This window comes from Apteryx mantelli, chromosome 2 (genome assembly GCF_036417845.1).
Source record: "Apteryx mantelli isolate bAptMan1 chromosome 2, bAptMan1.hap1, whole genome shotgun sequence".
NCBI classification, from domain to species: Eukaryota; Metazoa; Chordata; class Aves; order Apterygiformes; family Apterygidae; genus Apteryx; species Apteryx mantelli.
The window spans coordinates 131515340-131534644 of NC_089979.1; the positions used below are offsets into that span (position 1 = coordinate 131515340).

Here is a 19305-nt window from a genome sequence, read left to right on the forward strand (position 1 = left end):
TCTATGCACTGCAGAAAACATTCATTTAATGGCAAGGGCTAGAAGGAGAACCCTGTAATTTGCTATATCCTGTCTGTTCTCTGTTTGACTGCCAGCCCCTCTGTCTTTTTATTGCCCAAATAAGCAAGCTGTTCCTGCCTGCTTCTGCTATCTCACTACCTTCATCTCAAATGCATGAGGACTGTCTAAGGGATATCTTGTACACCATTAATGTTAGAACAGTCGGACGGGGAATAAATTAATGACCCACAGAGAGGCTGACAGACAGAGAGCAGCAGCAAATAAAAAGTACCGTATTTCCCTAAGAGACTCACCTCTGCTTAGGCCAGATAGGAAAAGACATTTCCTTTAGCTCTGCCTCACCTCATCTCTCTTTTCACTCAGTTCTGTTTCCTCCCTTTTCTTCTTTTCAGTCTAATTTTTTTTTTTATGTTTTTATCTTTGTTTCCTTCCTTTTAGTTTTGTGTCAGCTGTGTTTCTTGTTTCCTCTTCATCTTCCTCCTGCTTAACCCCCTCCTCAGATGAATTATTTGCCGAGTCTGGGTAGGGAGTCCTGTGATCAAAGCACTGGGATTTTCTAGTGGGTACTGGATAATCACAGTCAGGGCTGTAAAACAGTTATAGAGCTACAAACAGGAACACGGCCATGCACATACAGTAATTGCCAGGCTCACTTCACGGCTGAGAAAGGATGCAATCTTGTAGGGAGTGAGGAGGAAAGGAGGATATGCAGTTTTCTTTTGTCTTGCCATAGGTGACGTACATTTGAGAAGCAGATATGTTATTTTTAGATGGGTTATTTGTGTTACAGTAGTGCTTAAAGGACCCAAGAGGAATCAGGGGCTCCCTTTTGCAAACAATGTACAAGGATAAAAGATGGCCTCTGCGCTGAAAAGCAGTCACGGAAAGGTAAATAAGGCAGGAATGAGTATAACAAATACTCCCGGGGAACGGGCAGGGGCGGACAAGGGCGCTGGACTAGGAACACGTTTATACACACACCCAGATGAGTATCAGAAGACCCTCCTGGCCTCGTGCCCGGCCGTTATCTGTTGGCGGTTTCCCATAGGCGTTGCAGTAGAAGTGAGTCATAAACATTGAATTGTTCTTTCAGAAACTTACTTTATTTTTTTTTTAAGATATAAAATCGCTTGCTTATAAAAATGTATTGGTACTAAGCCCTCTAGATAGTGTGGCACAGTTTTTTCTTGAAGTGCCAAAGTTTCTGGAAAAAAGACTTGCTTTTTTTTTTAATGGCTTGTAAATTTGTTTGGGATATTCAAAAACAACTAAAATCTGGAGTATACTGACTTTCTAGAGGTTTGAAACACAACCCTCTGAACTAATTTCCAGACCTTCCTTTATTTTTTTTTCCTCTCTCTTTCTAATTACGGTTACTGAGCTGGAGGAAAAATGATAAATGTTTTACAGTTTGCTATTTAAAGATTTTTTTGTTGTATGATTTGCATTTGAAGCCTTAAATTTGATTTTTACAAAATCTTCCCAGTTATTCAAGGGAATCAAGATATTAGAGATACATTTCAGCTTTGCTTCTTCAGAGCTTACCCCCACCAAATTTAGGCTTTACATTCACATTTAGATGAGTTGTCCAGGAGTCTGTGTGTACTGAGTTCTCAAAATGCTTTGCAAAATGTCACCTGTAGGAGCTAAAGTGTGGATTTATGAAGCTGGCAGTTAGGTTACCATTTATTAAATATCACCTATTTGTGTCAGTAATTTGGTCTCTAGCTTTGGAGAAGGAAATTCAAAATGTGTATGTGATGTAGATAAACTTATTCAGGCAAATTCCAAAGAGCAAACTAAGTTTGATACTATCTGTCTACCTATCTATATATAAAAAACAAATAATGCATATATACCATTATAGGGGAAACTAGCATGTTTGTCATACTTGTTCTGGCTGGTGCAAATAGAAAAATACACAAGAAAGATTACTGTACATACATACAAAATGTTGCTTATATACATCTGCTATCAATGCAGTCATTAAAAATCCAAATTAAGTTGGGCTTCTCCTTTGCTTAGCAGATGTCCGTCTGCTCTCTGACTACCCAGAATGTACAAGCTTCGTGTCTCTGTGCAGTGTAGGAACTTAACTCCAAAGCTACAGGCTCTTTCTGCATGATTGACTAGAATAGGTGATCAGTGCATGTATGTTATTCAGATTTGAAAATAGTTGGGATAGCAGGTGTTTCCCAAGTGCACCTGCTTTATGGTAGTGTTTGCAAGGTCACGTGAACTGAGGCTGGTCTAGATGTACAGATTGTCTCTGCCAGAGATTTACTAGGTTTTTGATTCCTGCTGGTGTGTTGGTAGTTACCGTTGCTCCGGATTGTCTCGTGCAGGTCTGTATGGGGACTTTCTGCTCTCAGGCCGCTGCAGGAGGGACGAGCGTTTGTAACAGAGGCGGGGGGTGCTGCTGGGTGCAGGAAACGCCGCTACGGGCAGTGCGGCGCACGGGTGCGCGGAGCCACCGGAGGAGCCATGCCGCACGGGCCGGGGGCAGCCGGGAGCCCTGCAGCTCACATTTGCTGTCCTGGGGGGATCGACCCCTCTCGATTTGGGGCGCTTCTCGGCCAATGCAGCCCTTGCGTCAGGGTGTTCCCAGAGCGCAGCGCTGTGGTCTCTTTGGCGCGTGCCCGCACACAAGGCAGGAAGCCGGGATGCACATCCGCCCGCCTGGGTCAGAGGCTTTCTCCTGGACAATTCGATGACTGCTTTTTTTGCCTCGGGGAGGGGGGCAAGAGGATGAGTAACACCTTCAAAGAAGGTATGCTGAGACACTGGGCATAGTCTCCCAAGCAGGAAGGGGCCGAGGGCCCAGGCCTGCTGGGGGGGCGAGCCGCCCGGGAAGGCTGGTCTCAGAGCAGGGAGACTTGGCAGACTGAGGGAGGCCAAATATTGAAGGGAGAGAGGGGAGGAAGGGAGCATACTTGAAAGAAACCAAGAAGCCAGGGCTTCCCTGAGCAGAGAGAAACTGGATCCAGGAGAGCCTCGGGGAGGGGAGAGCTGTGATCTTTGCATTAGAAGCAAGACCAGTCCAGGTGATGGAGGGGAGAAAAGGGGGGGCATTGGGATATTCCTCAGCTTTCTGTTCTCCTCCCTCAGAGGACACTGGGAAAGAGCTAGGCCTGGCTGGGCAGTATTTTTGTAAAGGAACAGCCGGGAGATACAAACATACATGAATGTATGCCCAAATGTATACATGAATGTATGCCCGAAAGAGGGAATCCAGACAAACCACCTTTGATGGCTGTTTTCCCACCCGAACGGTGGTGGCAAGCTTTCGTGCCTCACGGAGGGTTGTGGCTTCGAAGGCAGTGCTGTTCAAGGGGCCCGCTTGACAAGTGTCCTCAGTCCACGCAAGCCACGTAAGGCCAGGCCTGAACTTCTGGTGCCAGGTTAGTAAATGTTGCCTCCTGTTCAGGATTTTAGAGTGCCCTTCTGTACTGCCATCTTCTTCCTCAAGCATTTGTGAGAGTAAATAATGAGCGACCAAAGTAACCACAGCAATAAAAGTGATGTATGAGTTTGGCAGTGTTTTTTGCTGTACCTCAACAAACTAAACCCAGACACACAACAAAGTGTTTACATTGCAGCAGTGGAAAAAGTGCTGAAGAGTTGACGGTAATTTCAACAACAGTTTTCTCTTAGACAGAAGTATAGATCAAATTTCATGTTACGCTAGCTCCTCGTACTCTTGAGTGTTTTACTGTTTTTCAAACCTCCCATAGACCAATTAATTCCACCTAGGTTTGTGTTTTAGAACTTCTTTAAATTTATCTGCTTGGAATTATTTTTGCCCCTTCATCAAGGTGTGTATTGTGTATTTGAGGATATGTGAGTGGATCATTAAAGAATCTGCAAGAGAAGAGCAGTAGCATTGGCATAGGATAGCAAGGGTATTGGTGATTGCAGATTTATGGAACCCGTAATTGGTACTAGTCTGAAAGTAACTTAAGGTGATCACTCCTAAAAATTAAATGTCTAAACAGACTTCTGTTTAGACTTCCAAAATAAATAAGATTTGGGGGTTTCCCTTATTTTTAAAATTTCACTGCAGTGACAGAAATTTAGCAGGTCACCCCCAGAATTTCTCCTCTTTGAAGGCACAGGTCCTTAACAGTACTTGGTTGTTGACAAATGCCTTACAACAAACCTTATGACATCCAGTGACTCCTCAGCAGTTATCATCTAGTCCTTCAGGTGCTAACACTTCTATAGTAATTTGCAGGGATTTCACCTGGTTACTCTTGAAGGCTCTTGAAGGACAATTTGTAGCTTTTATGTACTTTTGCCTGTCTCACTGATATGGCTTTCTGCTACGGATTTGCTCTGAATACTCTTAACCTAGAAGCAACCCGCACTGAAGGCTCATATTTGTATGTCTGATTTGTTTTGGAGGCTTAACATTCTCATATCCCACAGCTCACATGACAGCTGTGCAGGAACGAAGCCCATGAGTAGTCAGGGAAGACTCCATGTTTTTAAGGATGTAAAGGACAATTTGGGAGCTGGACTTGTGACTTCAAGAGGGGGTTCAGTGCCGAGGATCTTAAGAGGAAAGAAGCATCTATTTGTGGGCAGAGCAGCTGCTTAGAGATTTACGCCTTATCCTTTCCCAGGCTGGATATTTTAGGCTAAGTTTTCCTCTTGAATGGATTACTACAAACCAACCTCTCTAGACAGTTCAGAGGTACAGACGCCACCGGGCATTATGAGTTCTGATGGCAACTCCACCATGCGCGACTTTATTATTGAAACTGGAGAACTGCTTTTGCTTAAAGATTAAAAATATATTGCTGTAGTGGCCCACCTAGTGGGTAATAAATAAGGAACAGCATTTTGCGTTGTTAAGACGAGAACACCATAGCTATATGGGAGACTAGGGGGCGGTTCTGTTGCAGTAATACTCCTCCCTGGTTTCTCAACGAGGACTGAAAATTCTTTGTAATACTTCTTACCGCTTCATGTTGTGACCTGAGGTTAAAGCAGAGAACTGGAGGACGACACGTAGAAGGGACTGTGTCTCTCAGGAGCATAAAATAAAACTCGAGATTCTCACATAATAAATTTGATTAGGAGACGGGGAAAGAGAAAGGGAGGTGTTTACAAGAGAGTGGTGTTAAAGGTGTGAACTTCATGTCTTTTCTGATGTTTGCTTTATAATGTATGAAGAATCTCCTGAGGTTTAAGCAGTTATAGCTCTGTGTTCTTTACTGAGGTTTTGTTTTAGTTAACACATTGTCTAATTTGTCTGATGGCTCTGAGTCTCAGCTCTCAGAGAGCTGGGACTTCCAGTTACCGTAAACTCCACGTGAATGAAACTGAACCTGCTGCTTGAAAAGAGCCGAGCAGACTTTTTGTGTGTAACAATAGGCAGTGGCTCAGCAAAGAGACAATTTTGAAAACTTAATATAGTGGGTTAATTTCCTCCATGCTGTTAACCAATTTTAATTTTTATAGCTTAAAAACATAAGAGATAAGTATCTAGAAGCTGCAGAGAGGATGCAGTAGAGTCTCAGAGCTGTACCTTTGTCACAAAATGCCTTGACAGCTTTTTCGTTTTTTTCCTAGAGAAATATTTATGGACAGTCAATCACTTAACAGTGTAGGATTGCTCTAATGAAAGACAGTTTGTCTTTCCTTATTTATCCAAAAATTCAAACTCTTTTAATAAAAGCAAAAAATATACTGAGAAAGACACTCTAGTTAAGAAGAATCTTAGATAAATGAATGTCACCTACTAGGTAGACCGCAGCACTTCTATTTTTGCCAGAAAAATGTGGAAAAAGGAGTCAAGTGGTAAGACTTTGATTATGTTTAGTACAAGGTTCTTGATTTATCTGCAGAAGTGTTGCTTGTTTTGTGACTGTGCTGGTACATCTGTAAGTTCTTTGGCGTGCTGTCTTCTGCTCTTACTCTCCACACTACAGCGGAGAAGAGTTCTCCAGTTTTAACTGTAGAATATTGCTAAACAATAGCTATTTTAAAAAACTATTTCTGTTTTTTTTTTCTGCGCACCCTGTATAACTCTTTAAGTTAACCATTCCCTGCAGTTAATTCTTTAGAGACAATGTGTCAGCTATCAGAATTTGCTGCTGCCTAAAGACATATCTAAAAACAATGATACAAAGCAGACCAGAAACACCATGGTGGGGGAGCTTCTGCTTTTTGAAGAAGTGTGACTTGAGCATTCATGCCAATTCTTTGTTTGCTTGTAAATGAACCTCTGAATAAAAATTCTTCAATTTTATATGAAAAAAAAGTCAGGCAGCAAAGAACATTCATGTCTGAGCCTATTAAATGATATTTTTGAAAAGTACTGTACACTGAGAGATGAAAAGCAGGACTAACAGGCAGGTAAGTTTGAGACATTAGAACTCCAGGTATTATTCTCCTGCTTGTCCCACCCCTAAGTCTTGAATGTCTAACGCATAGAGACAGTTCCTAACAAATTGTGTAGTGTTTTGCCCATAATATTCATCAAGTTTTGGGTTTGTAACGGAAAGCCAAAGCATTACCAGACCACTTGACAACTAACATTTTACTTTCTCACTCACAGAATGTGAACGGTATAAAGTACCATGCCAAGAATGGCCACAGAACACAAATCCGCGTACGCAAACCATTCAAATGTCGCTGTGGAAAGAGTTACAAGACAGCTCAGGGCCTGCGGCACCACACAATCAATTTCCACCCCCCCGTGTCTGCTGAGATTATCAGGAAGATGCAGCAATAACATGCTGGTCACAAATGTGCCAAGAAATCCTCACCAGCAGTTGCTGATTTTGAGAACAGCCACCTTTTTCAGGGGAAGCATTCAGCAACCCTTTAAAGAATTAAATGCATGCTTTAAAATTTTCTGTAATTTTGGAATGATGTATCTTTGTAGAGTTAATGATTTTGTACATTTGCACATGTAATCATCATACCCATTTTCATTACTTTGAGACAAGGTGCTAAAAAAGCTATAGGTTCTTCAGAACATTTTTCTCCAAAACAAAAAAGTAGGGGGTGTTGCATATTTAGTTGTACTGAAGTGTTGAATAGGAGTAAGAGGAGGAGAGCTTGGCACTGACCTAATTTCAAGATTGTAATGTCATGAAGACTTTCAATGCATCTGTCAATGTGTGTGCAAAACCAAAACAATACCACCATTGTCAAACTATAGTTAACATGCCTTACATAATGGAGTTATATCAGTGGAGTAGCAAGTCTTTTAGGTAATGGAAATATAAATAAGAAAGAATGTTTAACATAATATGCTAAAAATATTTTCATACTTAAATAACATACATAAAAAGGTGTGCTTGCTGTATTTTATATTATCTTGCAAATTTTTTTTTTCCCTCTTGAAATGCTGAAAATCTTGCCATTTGAACTAGTAAGCAATCACTTTAGCGTTAGAAATTTCTACTTTTTTTTTTGTACAAGATGTCATATTGCGTTCATGCCCATCAAACTTTTGAGGACCAATATCCCAGTCCAACTAAATATTTACCCCTGAAATATCTGTTAGAAAGACACTTGGAAATACTTAAGTGCAAATTTGTGTGTGTGTGAGAAACAATTATCTTCATCTCAGATGAAGGGTTAAAGCACTTTGTAGTTCTCTATTGCCAACAGATTTAATGTTTTATGTGTTGCCAATTCTTGCAACTTACTGTACTAGCATGTGCCTGTGGTTGCAAATAAAAATTAAAAATTCTACACATGGTTTAAGGAGGTCCATTATTTGTGCTAAGGGAACTTCTAATGCCTCTCCTTCATGGTCATTGTATTTTGAGATTTTCTTTGTACCTTTTTTGCTTCGCAATGTAGGTCACTGCATTCCATTTGGAAGTGTGTCTGTTTAGCTTTACAATAATTTTGCTGAAATATGACATATGAGCCTTACTGAAGATTAAGTGCTTCTTGCAGCAGGTGGTCAGAGACTGATTTCAAGCAAAAGCCAACATGAAACAGCTCGTGTCTGGACCATACCTGAACGTTTGTTGCTTGCCATCCTGCCTTGAGCATTCTTCTCTCACAAGTGCTATTCTTGGAATTTAGATGCCAGTTATGTAATTGTGCAACTCCCCCCCAACACTTCTACAGTAAGGGTTAGGGAGGAATTCATAATTTCAAATACAGTAATCAACATTTCTTAGTTACAGGAACTGCAGGTGCAAAAAAAAGCTCCTGTATATGAGAAATAAGCTCTCCCTTTATTTTTCTAAAGCTTTAAAGGAAAACTTTGTAAATATGACAATTACCTAGTCTCCAGAGGAGTAAAAGTCCCTTTAAAATATTTGGGTCCTCCTTATAAATTTTTTTAAAGTGTTTATAACATCTCAGTTTAAATAAAATACTACTTTTTCAAATCCTAAAAAGGTGACAGTGGTTGTACTGTACAGTGCTGTCAGCTGGGTTTAAAGGATGATCCAGACATGAGAGTTATTGGTACGCAAAACGTCCCATGCGACCATTTCCTACTTTCTGCAGTTTTGGCAACAGATCTGGTGAGCAAATACATTTTGGCTCTGCTCCTAGTGCAAGAAACTACAGGCTGGGTAAGTTAGTTCAACAGCTAAACAGTCGTAAAGTGTCATTGTTGCATGTAAATTCCTTTCAACTATAAAAATGAAATTTCAGTTTCTATTTACCTATTCATTGTGACAGTATTATTAAACAGGTAAAGATGGGACTATTTTGTTATACTGTGTATAGTGAATGTATTGTACTGTGTCTGTGAAAAGTGTGCTTTAAATTATATTTTCATATGTTTTGTTGGGGACAAAGTATTTTAAGTTTGAAAGTGACAGAGGTTTGTTTTAGAACTGAAGGCAACTTAACGAATTCCTGTCGAGAAAGCTGCTTATAAATGTAAATCAAATCACATTTAAAATAAACTGCCTCTGACCTAAAATGACTCTTCTTTACTTGTCACTAACCAAAGGGGTTAAGTCCTTGGGCTGTGTATTTTACTTTGGTATCAAACTCATTCTATTCAATAACCATCCAAAGTAATTTAATAGCTACATAGTTTACACAGAATACTACAAAAGCAAACTCAGATTTCACAGGATGTTTCCTTCCAGCATCACAGCACCGTTGAGCCTGGAGAGATGAAAGTTCATATTCATGCTAAAGAACCCCCCTTTTAATGGCAGGATATGAGATACCTCTCTCTTCTAAAGTTTTTCAGAAATGGAGTGACTGTCACTATAGCAGGAGAAATCATTAAAATCAAGTTTTGGATTCCAACTCTGAGGTTGTCCTGCCTGTGTGGGACACCAACCTCTCAGACTGCAGAAGTCTTTATCAGTACTTAGGTTATCCTCATATTACCATTTTTTTTAATCATCTGCTCTATAACTGTACTTCCATATATTACCTTAGATTTTTCAAGTGTGAACCTCATGTCAGTAGATATATAGACTAAAATTAAAATGCAACACAGAGGACTGATGTAGTAGCTGCAACTCAAGACACTGCAATTTATGTCATGCAGCTTTTAATAAATCCTGCATTGAACAGAATATGGCATATGCTTGCAAAAAAGGGACCTGCAGACAACGCAAGTAACTCAAAACCTTAAGTCCCAAGTATCTTTCTAAAACAAAGAACCTAAAACAAAGGATAAAAGTAGATGTAGCAGCAGTATTTTGTCATGCAAAACTGAAGCATCATTTACTGCAGCTACAGCGAGCCTACACTCTGGTTTATTTTATTTCATAATGAGCAGTCGAAAGAAAAGACCACTGACTCCATGAATAATTTTGCTTTTAATGTAACAATACTATTGTACACCAGGTGGAAAGCAAATTTACTTACTACATTAAGTAAATATAAAATGTTTAGATATACACACATGTTGTTACTGGAAAGAAATATGTAAAGTTAAAAAGCAGGTTTTGAAAGCCCAAATCCAAAAGGAACACAATTCACTGGTGTGAAAAACATAACCACATTTCTTATTGAATGCAAGTGCAACATAATGGCAATGATTTTAAACAATTATTTTCTAGGCATCCTAAGCACAGCAGTTTCTTTCAGCTCAAAAAGTACTGCCTTAAAGTATAACATACTTAAGGTTATTCCTTAAGGCAAGTGTCCTATATGTGAAACTGAAGTATTTGTCATTACTGTTGTTGCAGGCATGTGATCTCACAGTACATGCACCTACCTTTCAGAAATGTACTAGAAAACTTACCAAATGAAAATATAGTTATGTAAATTTGATTTAACTGTTACTCAAAGAAAAACTACACAAATTTACTGTGAGAAACATCTGTTTATTACATTTTTAATCATGCCTAGTTATAGTCAAGAGAAACCATAGGGGATTTATTATTTTATTTTATTTTTTTACAGCTAAAGAGCATCATGAAGCTGGTCTCATTGTGAGGCTAAGTTAATTCCTATATCCTTACAAATTTCACTAAATAGGGGAATAAATAGATATACATACACAACCAAGTCTTTTCTTTAAGATAATGTTAGATAAAGAGAGAAGACAACCCCTTAGCAGCTTACAGCCAAGATTCATCACAGCGCCCATCAGAGTACATGAGCTTTTAATCAGAAATCTGCATTGTTACAGAAAGGCTGCACTGTTTTTGTTCTATAGGTGGACTACTCAAAGTTGTTTCTTTTTAAGCTATATTGCAAAACCAAGTGTTTAATCAAAATTTAAGACATTCTGATCAAAGTGAGTCTGAACATGCCTCTCAAATCCTTGCTGATCATAGTCAGGCGGAAACTGCTCGCTGCACATGGGGCACACCTTCCAGTGACTTTCAACATGTTCTTCAAACTTGCTCTGATCATAGTTAGGTGGAAACATCACATCACAAAGAGGGCATTTCTTGTGCACATCGAAACTTCATGAGGAGAGGAGAAAGAAGAAAAAAATTAAAGCAGTGTTATTGCAAACGAACAATATACTTAAAGCAGTTCTACTTAGGAATTTCAAAATAACCTGGCATTTAAAAAGTTGCATCATTTTGACATAATTCCAGCTACCACTGAATACAGATCTATTGAATGTCTTAATGGCCAAGTAGTTTCATGGGAAACCACTCTCTCTACTCATAAATGCTTGCTCTTAGCAAATATAACACTTTATAAAAACTCTAAATTTAGGTTCACAATTACATTGGAAAGAGGGAGGAAAAACAAAAGTTTTTCATTCATTTTCCAAAAATATTGTCCACAGTCAGTCAAAATGAGGTATGGTGCAAACAGTCCACCCAGTCAAACAGCAAATTCTCTGATCATTAGTTGTAAAACAAACACTGTTTAAGAATGCTTAACAGTGTTTCAGCTTTCTTCTTCACCCTTCCCCCTGACTTTGGGTAAAGGAGTCCAGCTATACAGAAGCCTATCTGTGCCATTAAAGACCAATAAAAGATAAACATTTACCTGGAGTCAAAGCAAAAACCTGTTCCACGTTCATGCAAAAGAAGACTCGGAGGATCAGGAGCAGAGGGTACAGTGTTGTCATCATCCTAATAAAAAACAGTAGCATGTTAAATAATACTGACTAGAGACAAAAAAAAAAAGTATTTGGAAAAAAAATTCTAACTAAGCAAAAACATGGATGAAATCTACTTTTCATTTTGTAGCCTCTGCAGCACAAGTTTTACTTCAATGTACAGAAGTGAGACCTATTAATGAATATGAAATGCTAAACAGACTGCCTTTTGACCATGTAAGTAGAGCAGAAACCTGTGCCAATACTACTAGAATGCTTCCACTACTACAATAACTCAGGAAATGCAGGTCACCTCACTGTTAATGCCTCAGGGCTACAGCAGAACAAAAATCCTGTGTTAAACTGAATGCAGGGCATCACAGTACAAACCACAGTAACACTTTAAAGAGCTAAAACTCAAAAATAAATTCTAGACAATAGCATGCCAAGGCCGATTCTTAAAATCTATCCATTTGAATTTCGGCAAGGGGGCAGGCGGGGGGAAAGCACTGATTTACATTCACATGCTTGCCTCCCAACGGTCAGTTTTGAGTGATCGGTGTATGCTGCTGTCACCAGCCAAGCATGTCACACATTTCACACTGCAATCAGGCACATCAGCTAAATTGCCCTGTTTGGCTGCTTCCTCCCATCAGCTCTGTCAACTGTGCTCTCCCGTCATGAACACTAACAGCACATAAATAGCTGCAGCACGCGCTGATGAGGATCACGCTGCTGGTGGACAATCAGCTTTACCTCAGAGCTTCTATCAGTTCAGCCAGGCAGGTCTGCCTCTAGAGAACACGCTCCTCCTAATGTCTTTTTTTTTTTTTTTTTTTTTTTTTTTTTGAGAGAGAGAGAGAGAGAGAGAGAGAGAGAGAGAGAGAGAGAGAGAGAGAGAGAGAGAGAGAGTCTGCAATATGAAATTCCTGAGCTGAAAAATGAAGAATACCTACAGTGTTTTAATTCCGAGAGTGACAAGTGAAGGATGAAAGCACTATTTTCTTTTTTTTTTTTTAAATATCTGATGACACTATTATGAATTAAGATTTAAACAAGCACAGTAATGGAAGCAAACCGCACAGGGGAAGCAAACCGCACAGGGGAAGCAAAAATAAAGACTGTGTTTTTAAGTTGGTTCTTTATGCAGTAACGAACTATATTTTATAGTGTCTTGGTTCTATTCTATAAATAGATAAGGCAGCACAAAGCCTATTCATTTAAAGGGGGAAAACTAGGGGCCAACAAGACCTTTGAAAATCTAAACACTCAGATTTCCTAAATCATTTTCCTTCTTATTTGAAAGAGATGGTGCATGCAGGAATCATGAACGATTTAACTGACCTTCAAAAATGGATGTGCGAGGAACCATATGCAACAGCATACATACAATGTTTTATGCAGACTATATATATATACACACACACACACACACATACATTTTAATTTTAGGCTAACATACTTTGTTCTTATGAAGAGATAATGGAAATAAGACAGAATAGGAAGATTCCCTCAATATTTTTCTTCTCCTGACAACAGCTGTTTAGTTTCAACCATTTAACATTTCCATTAAGCAGCTAGTGGGGCTTGCTGTGACAGATGCTATCAACAGACATGTTTTCTTGTCTAACCTGCTTGCTGTAAACCTGCAGTAAAAAGGGCATATGGGTTTTAAAATATTACTTGTTTCTTTCATCATGAAAGAGATAGGATGTATGTACTAAAGAAGAAAAATTATTTAAAGGACTATAGTGCTACAATGTAACAGTTCATATAGTACCAAAAACATGACAGACAAATTTGTTGGAATACCAGACTGTAAGCAGATCTAGAACTGAGAAAATGAATACACATCTTTCTTCCAAAAATAGTTCTACTACAACACAGGCCTAACTTAAATGTAAGTCCCTTAGAATAGGTTTTCTTATAACCCTTTTCTATTTGTCACTCTTACTTCTTAGACACAAGGCATTTTTTGCCAACACTTACTGGTTAAAAATTAGGTTACAAATGGTAAGGTGGACAAGATATTTTTCTGGGGAAAAGGCTCTTCAGCCTCCAATTCCTTAAATAAGCTTTGTTTAAGGCAGAATAGCATACCCAGTGCTCTATGCACAGGTTATTCATTACATTAAGGGTTATTAACTTTAGTTATTTGAGTAAGCAGACAGGATTTATGAGTGCTAAATATTAATTTGCTAGGAGGGCATTAACCAGAATTGTGCAACTGACATAATACAGAAAGGTCTCTTTTCCCACTCAAAATTACTATTGCATACAATTTAAAAAAAAAAAAAAAAAAAAGCTTCTTTTAGAAAGGATATTTACACAGACCTGAAAGAAACAGTTAACCTGAATGCCTGACTACAACAGAATGCAGAACTGATTACTAAAGTAATCTATTTTCAATACAAATGCTAGCATAACACAGAAATATTAGGCTTCTCTATCACAAAAGAAAACCTGTCAGTCATTACACATACATTTCCTAAAGATTAAAATATACTGAGCAGCAAATGAAGTATGTTCATACTACATACGGCTAAAGTAAAAGTGATCAGTGCCCACTTTTTATATTAGCTGCATCAGCAAAAAAAGACTGGGCTTTAGAATCAGTTTTCTGCACACATATTTCTGCTCTACTAGCACAATCCATGAGAAACTGAAAATTTTAATTAGAACAAAAAACCTTCAACCTATTTTACATAAAGGTTTGCCAAGTTTAAAAATTCTTCTAAAACATCAGCACTACCTCTTCACCTTATATAAAACTTCATAGTAATGGAGTTTTTTGTTTTGTTTGGGGGATTTTTGCATTTCTTAATCTAGCTATTTGTTCAGAATTTTGCTACTCTTTTTTTTGTTCTATTTTTTAACCATATAGGTTGTGGTGAATTACTCCCCAAGATAAAACTGTTAACATTGTCTTGTGGTTTCCTTCAGCTTTTAGCAAGTGTGATACCCTATCATGTACCTATATAACATTTCTCCTCAGGCCTTTTTGAAAAAACTGATTTTAAAAATTGAGTATGGTGCTTCTCTACACACACACACACACACACACGCTATCCTGCAGTGCTGCTTTGTAGTAACTAGCTTCAGTAAAGGCATGACAAAGTTATTAACAGTTTTAAAAAGACTTTTTTGATGTCAGAATAACATCAATATTGGTATGTCCTGAGGATGTAGCCTTTTCATGACTTTGATCAATTAATGATAAAAAAAAAAAGTACTGCACATTCCTCATAGTAGCATCTGACTTGTGCAGCATGTAATACATATGCATTGATATTACTTTGTTAAGATACAGAAAGTATGTCTTTTCTGTATACGTTTGTGCTTGGCCAAGTAAGTTTACATAAATCGCTTCTCAACCTTTTGTTATGCTTAACAAGAAAAAAGCAAATCTATTTGAGCATACCTCAAAGTATATACTACAGAAATTACTGCATAATTAAAGAATGGTTCATTAAAAACTCTTCAATAACTGTCTTCTGTTTGGACAAACACGTGTTTAAAACAGACCTTATCTAGAAGTTAATATTGAACTCTAAGATGTTTGATTCTCAAAGACTTTAGATGCCATATAACACGAACTGGAACCAAAGAGAGATCAAGAGTCTACCAAACAGTAACAACAGTACTTGAGGACTTTTTCTTAATAGTCTGAGAGTATTTCACTGTTACTCTAATTCCAAGTTACCACCACATCCTACTGTTGAGAATGCTGAACTGTACACAATCAATAACCACTAAGAAAATTCTCATGCTCTTTCCTGGGGTAACTTGTAGCTTCTGGAAAACACAAAAAATGTGTTATTTGACTCTGACAGCAGTCTATTCATATCACTTCAGACAGAGAAAACTCCTAAAATGTACTCCATAAAACTGGGAATTATATGAAGGAAGGACAGTTCTTGCTAATCTTGGTTCACAATCACTTAGTGCCCAGTTTCTTCCAGTTAGTGTAACCAAAGATACATTCGTTATTCATATAAATGATATCAGGTTGAAAAGTATATGTAACATTTTCAGACTGTTCTCTCTCCCACAGTAAAACAAGCCATCATCCCCCTGAAGACTCAAAGCATAAATGAGAAGACTGGTTTAAGTTATTTTACAGAAAGAGGTTGACAGTAATTACTGGGAGGTCAGGCCTCAATAGCTGTAACTATGCATGGACGTCACCTCATTCTCAAGTCCCCATGGTCAATTCGTCTAAGATACTTGGACAAAAGCCCATACTATAGATTTGGAGAAAGAGATGGTTTAGTCTGCCCTTTGTGTAGGCCCACAGACAACCTTCTTGCAGTCCAGACAGACAACCAGGATTATGTGCATGGTTGCACAGATTTAGCCCAAGACCACCACAATGTCTTGCAGTGGTGTAACACAGTGAAATACAGGGCCTTAGGTCCTTACCTAAAGAGTCTGGTATCATTTACAGACAGGCTGGTACTGTGTTCACGTAGCTTGCCAGACACCAGGCCTTCTGATTCACAGATATGTATACCCAGGGTAATGAATTGTAAGGAGTGTCATACATTAACCTCTCTACCCAAAACTTCGCAACTTAGCTATTATCACTGGACTGTAATTTTAACTCTAAAACTCTCACAATGAGTTCCACAGGTTATATGAACCAAAAAAATAGTTATTTCAAACAAATGATTTGTCTTTTTAAAATACCACATACAACAAAGCATGTTAAAAAGGAGTTTGTTTGCCACTAAAAGAGGATCAAGGGAAAACAAGACATTAATGGTCATAAACAAGCATAACTCACCTAGTTTTACCAAAACTAACCAATTTTGAATCAAAGAATAAGTAGTGCTTTAATTATTATAATTAAAAGCTCATGTAATCAGTTCCAAGATTTCCAAAAAGAAATCAGAAGTACAGATCATCAAGCATGCAACAATTAGTGAAGCAATACTCCATCCTAAGTTTAGAATAATCAATGAACAGCCACACCGCCAATGTATAGTGCAGATGAACTGGAAAGGAAAGTACATACATTTTCTTTCAGTGAGTCAGCTCTGCTGTGTGAGTGAAATTAAACTCTTTCAGGTGTCTATATCTCCCTGCAAGCAGACTGGCCTCCAGGGGGGATACCTGGATACCACTTTCTCCTTTTACGTCTATCCTATTAGAAAAGATGGTAATTGGCAGCAAAAATAAAATCAGGCTGATAAAGCGTAGTGGGTTTTTTTGGCTAAGAGAAAGGCCATTTTGGATCCATCTCAAAAATATCCTGACCTGGTTCTCAGTGGCCAAAAGTTCCTTTTTCTCCCCACATTGCCTGTGGCTAACAATAGTCTTTTAAGAGTCTTGGGATAGTTATTCGGGGCTTACTACCAACCATAATCAATTCTACATTTCTTAAACTCACACTTTATTATTAAAAATAAGGGTTTGGGGGGGTTTTTTGTTTGTTTGTTTCTGGAGCTCTCCTTTACGTACCTGCTTCTAGAAATTATTTGTTCTGAACTATTACATTTTGGTCAATTACAGGAGCATGAGCAAACAGAAAGCTAGTGCTAAGTAAACAAGGGCAGGACCTTGTAGCAAGTCCACTACTCTACATGAAATCACCCTGGTGTATGTGCTCTTATGGCATGATTATGACAGAGCAGCTTATCCCTCTCAGAAATCACTGTTCAAATGGCCTGAGCCAAAGCTATGAAGAGTTTTGGAAAGGCTTAGAGCTCTTACTCATACAAAACTGATATTTCTTCATGAAATGAGAAAGCAGCAGCAAGTGAGCAGAAACTGAACTAGCACCCAATTCTTCCCCCTCCCCAGCCAAAAGGATAGTTATTATCTTGGGTTATCTCTTATCTATTAACATAATTTTAAAGACTTGGTTAGAATTCCTCCTTGTGACAGGAAGATATTCTATCAACCAAGGCTGTCACACTCACATTTTAAGAGATGTATTGCTAAAGTACATGATAGCAGTAACATTAGCTCAACAGGCTGACAGTCTGTCTTCACTGGGAAGGGAAACTAAGAGAAGAACTCTTCCGTTGATGAAGAAAACTGATTTTAACCATCTTAGTAAGGAATTTCTAATGCTAACAACAAAAGATATTAAAAAAAAAAATCTTTTTCATATACTGGAGATGAGATACCATAGGTAGATCTTTTCCATTACATGAGATAAAAACACATAAATGGATCATTACCCAGGAATACAAAATTCCTCTAGGTAAAAAGAAATTTGGCATCTTAAATCTGTTACAACACTGGTATGGATTAAACTGCACAGACACAGAACAAGTTTGTAGGAAAAAAAACAAACTTACGAAGACTTTTCAAAAGTAGAAAGTTCGTTACTGGACTGAAGGATTGAACTAATTCAGAAAGGTCCAAGATGTTATACAAAAGAAGACAATTAAGGCTCAAGTAAAAGAACCAAGTTGTTCCATGGGGGGGAGGAGCAGGTGACTAGAGTCCTGACTTCCTCCAATTTGTGTCTGGCATTCCCTAACACTTCTACCCCCACATCATCTCATGTTCTCTTCCTGTGTAGCTGAATTAATGGCCAGTTTGCAGCTATATTCAGGCTGACTGGCCAGCTGTTTTCTCCCTGCTAGAGCAGATAAGGAAAAATTACAACAGCTTTTTCCTTACCACAAGAATTTATTTAGGTCTCTCTCTTATCCCAAGCAATTCTCAAAAACCTATAGGAAGTTAGTATCTTTAAGACCTCCATAACATGTCAGATATGGCCGAAATTGCCAGAAGAAAGCAAAAGCAGTATCCAGAAAGAAATAAAAATGATGGCAAGAAGGCAAAATTCAATCTCAATAAAGTGGAAAAGAACTCCATTCTGAACAAACACTAGAGTGCAGATGACATTATCAACTCACAGCATAAGTAAAGCTGTATAAATTGTTCAAGTTCTGGAATGGTTCAGTGAAGGCAAAGGCTTTAAAACTCAAGGACCACCAGCATGTACAGTAGAAATGTGCACATGGACAAATGCTCAAAGGCAAATTCGAGATTCTTTCCCTAACTTTGAGGAAGATGCATCATAGTTGGAAATAGAATAACGTAACCTTTACAATGGAAGAAGCTCAAGATAATACAATGGCAGAGATATGGTTTATAGGTTTGAAGTGATTCTACCTAATCCCTTGTCAGAAAGCACTGCTGGAAGAAGCATTCAGAATTTCTCCTCCATCTTCTAGACTGACGTTTACAAAGTTACTCAATTGCACGGGAATGTAAACAGCAACTACAGAAGGCAGAAGTTCGACTTGCTAGACCTCTCCCAGTTTGCTGAACTATTCCTTAGGCTGTAAGGATATCTAAAAGAAAGGAGTCCCATTTCTGTCCTTCGTGCTGCAGAAGCAAGTGGCAAAGCTTCTCTTGCACATGCACGCACGTCTCATTTACCTCCTCTTGTCCTACAGACTGAAAAGCCTGTTTTAATCATGTTTGGAAAGTCCACTTACCTTTGTGTGTATACAACCTCTATTTAATTCTTATATGCACTGTAATATTGGCCCTGGATCCTAAATATCTGTCATCTTAGATAAATAATGTAGACAAGTTCATCATCATATCTGAAACACTGCCAAAATAAGCACTTTCACCATCTAATGGTGAAAATTACTACAATTCCCTTAGGTTCTTAACTTAATATACGGTGTAGTAATTGGAGTGTAAAGTGGAAGATGACAGAAGTCCGTACAATGGTAATCTTTCAAACAAAGCAGCAAGACTGTTTTCCTCCTTGGGGGGGGACGACAAAAGGGTCTATACCTTACTGGTTTAAAAATGTGTACAACTACATTTTATACAATTCATTTTAA

General features: G+C 38.4%; 2 protein-coding genes across 5 annotated transcripts in view; one reads left to right on the plus strand and one right to left on the minus strand.

Annotated features, from left to right (window-relative positions):
• Nucleotides 1–8932, plus strand: part of JAZF1 (JAZF zinc finger 1) — a 216561-nt gene extending 207629 nt beyond the window's left edge. The window contains exon 5 of the mRNA XM_013941395.2: nucleotides 6587–8932. Within this exon, the coding sequence (XP_013796849.1) occupies nucleotides 6587–6763 (177 nt within the window). The 3' untranslated portion in view covers nucleotides 6764–8932. The remainder of the gene's footprint in view (nucleotides 1–6586) is intronic.
• Nucleotides 8933–9772: 840 nt separating this feature from the next.
• TAX1BP1 (Tax1 binding protein 1) overlaps nucleotides 9773–19305 on the minus strand; it is a 68741-nt gene continuing 59208 nt past the window's right edge. For all 4 annotated transcript variants that reach the window (XM_067291568.1, XM_067291569.1, XM_067291567.1 and 1 more), the window contains 2 exons: nucleotides 11431–11516; nucleotides 9773–10889 (listed from right to left, as the gene is read on the minus strand). In XM_067291568.1, the coding sequence (XP_067147669.1) occupies nucleotides 10688–10889; nucleotides 11431–11516 (288 nt within the window). In that variant the 3' untranslated portion in view covers nucleotides 9773–10687. The remainder of the gene's footprint in view (nucleotides 10890–11430; nucleotides 11517–19305) is intronic.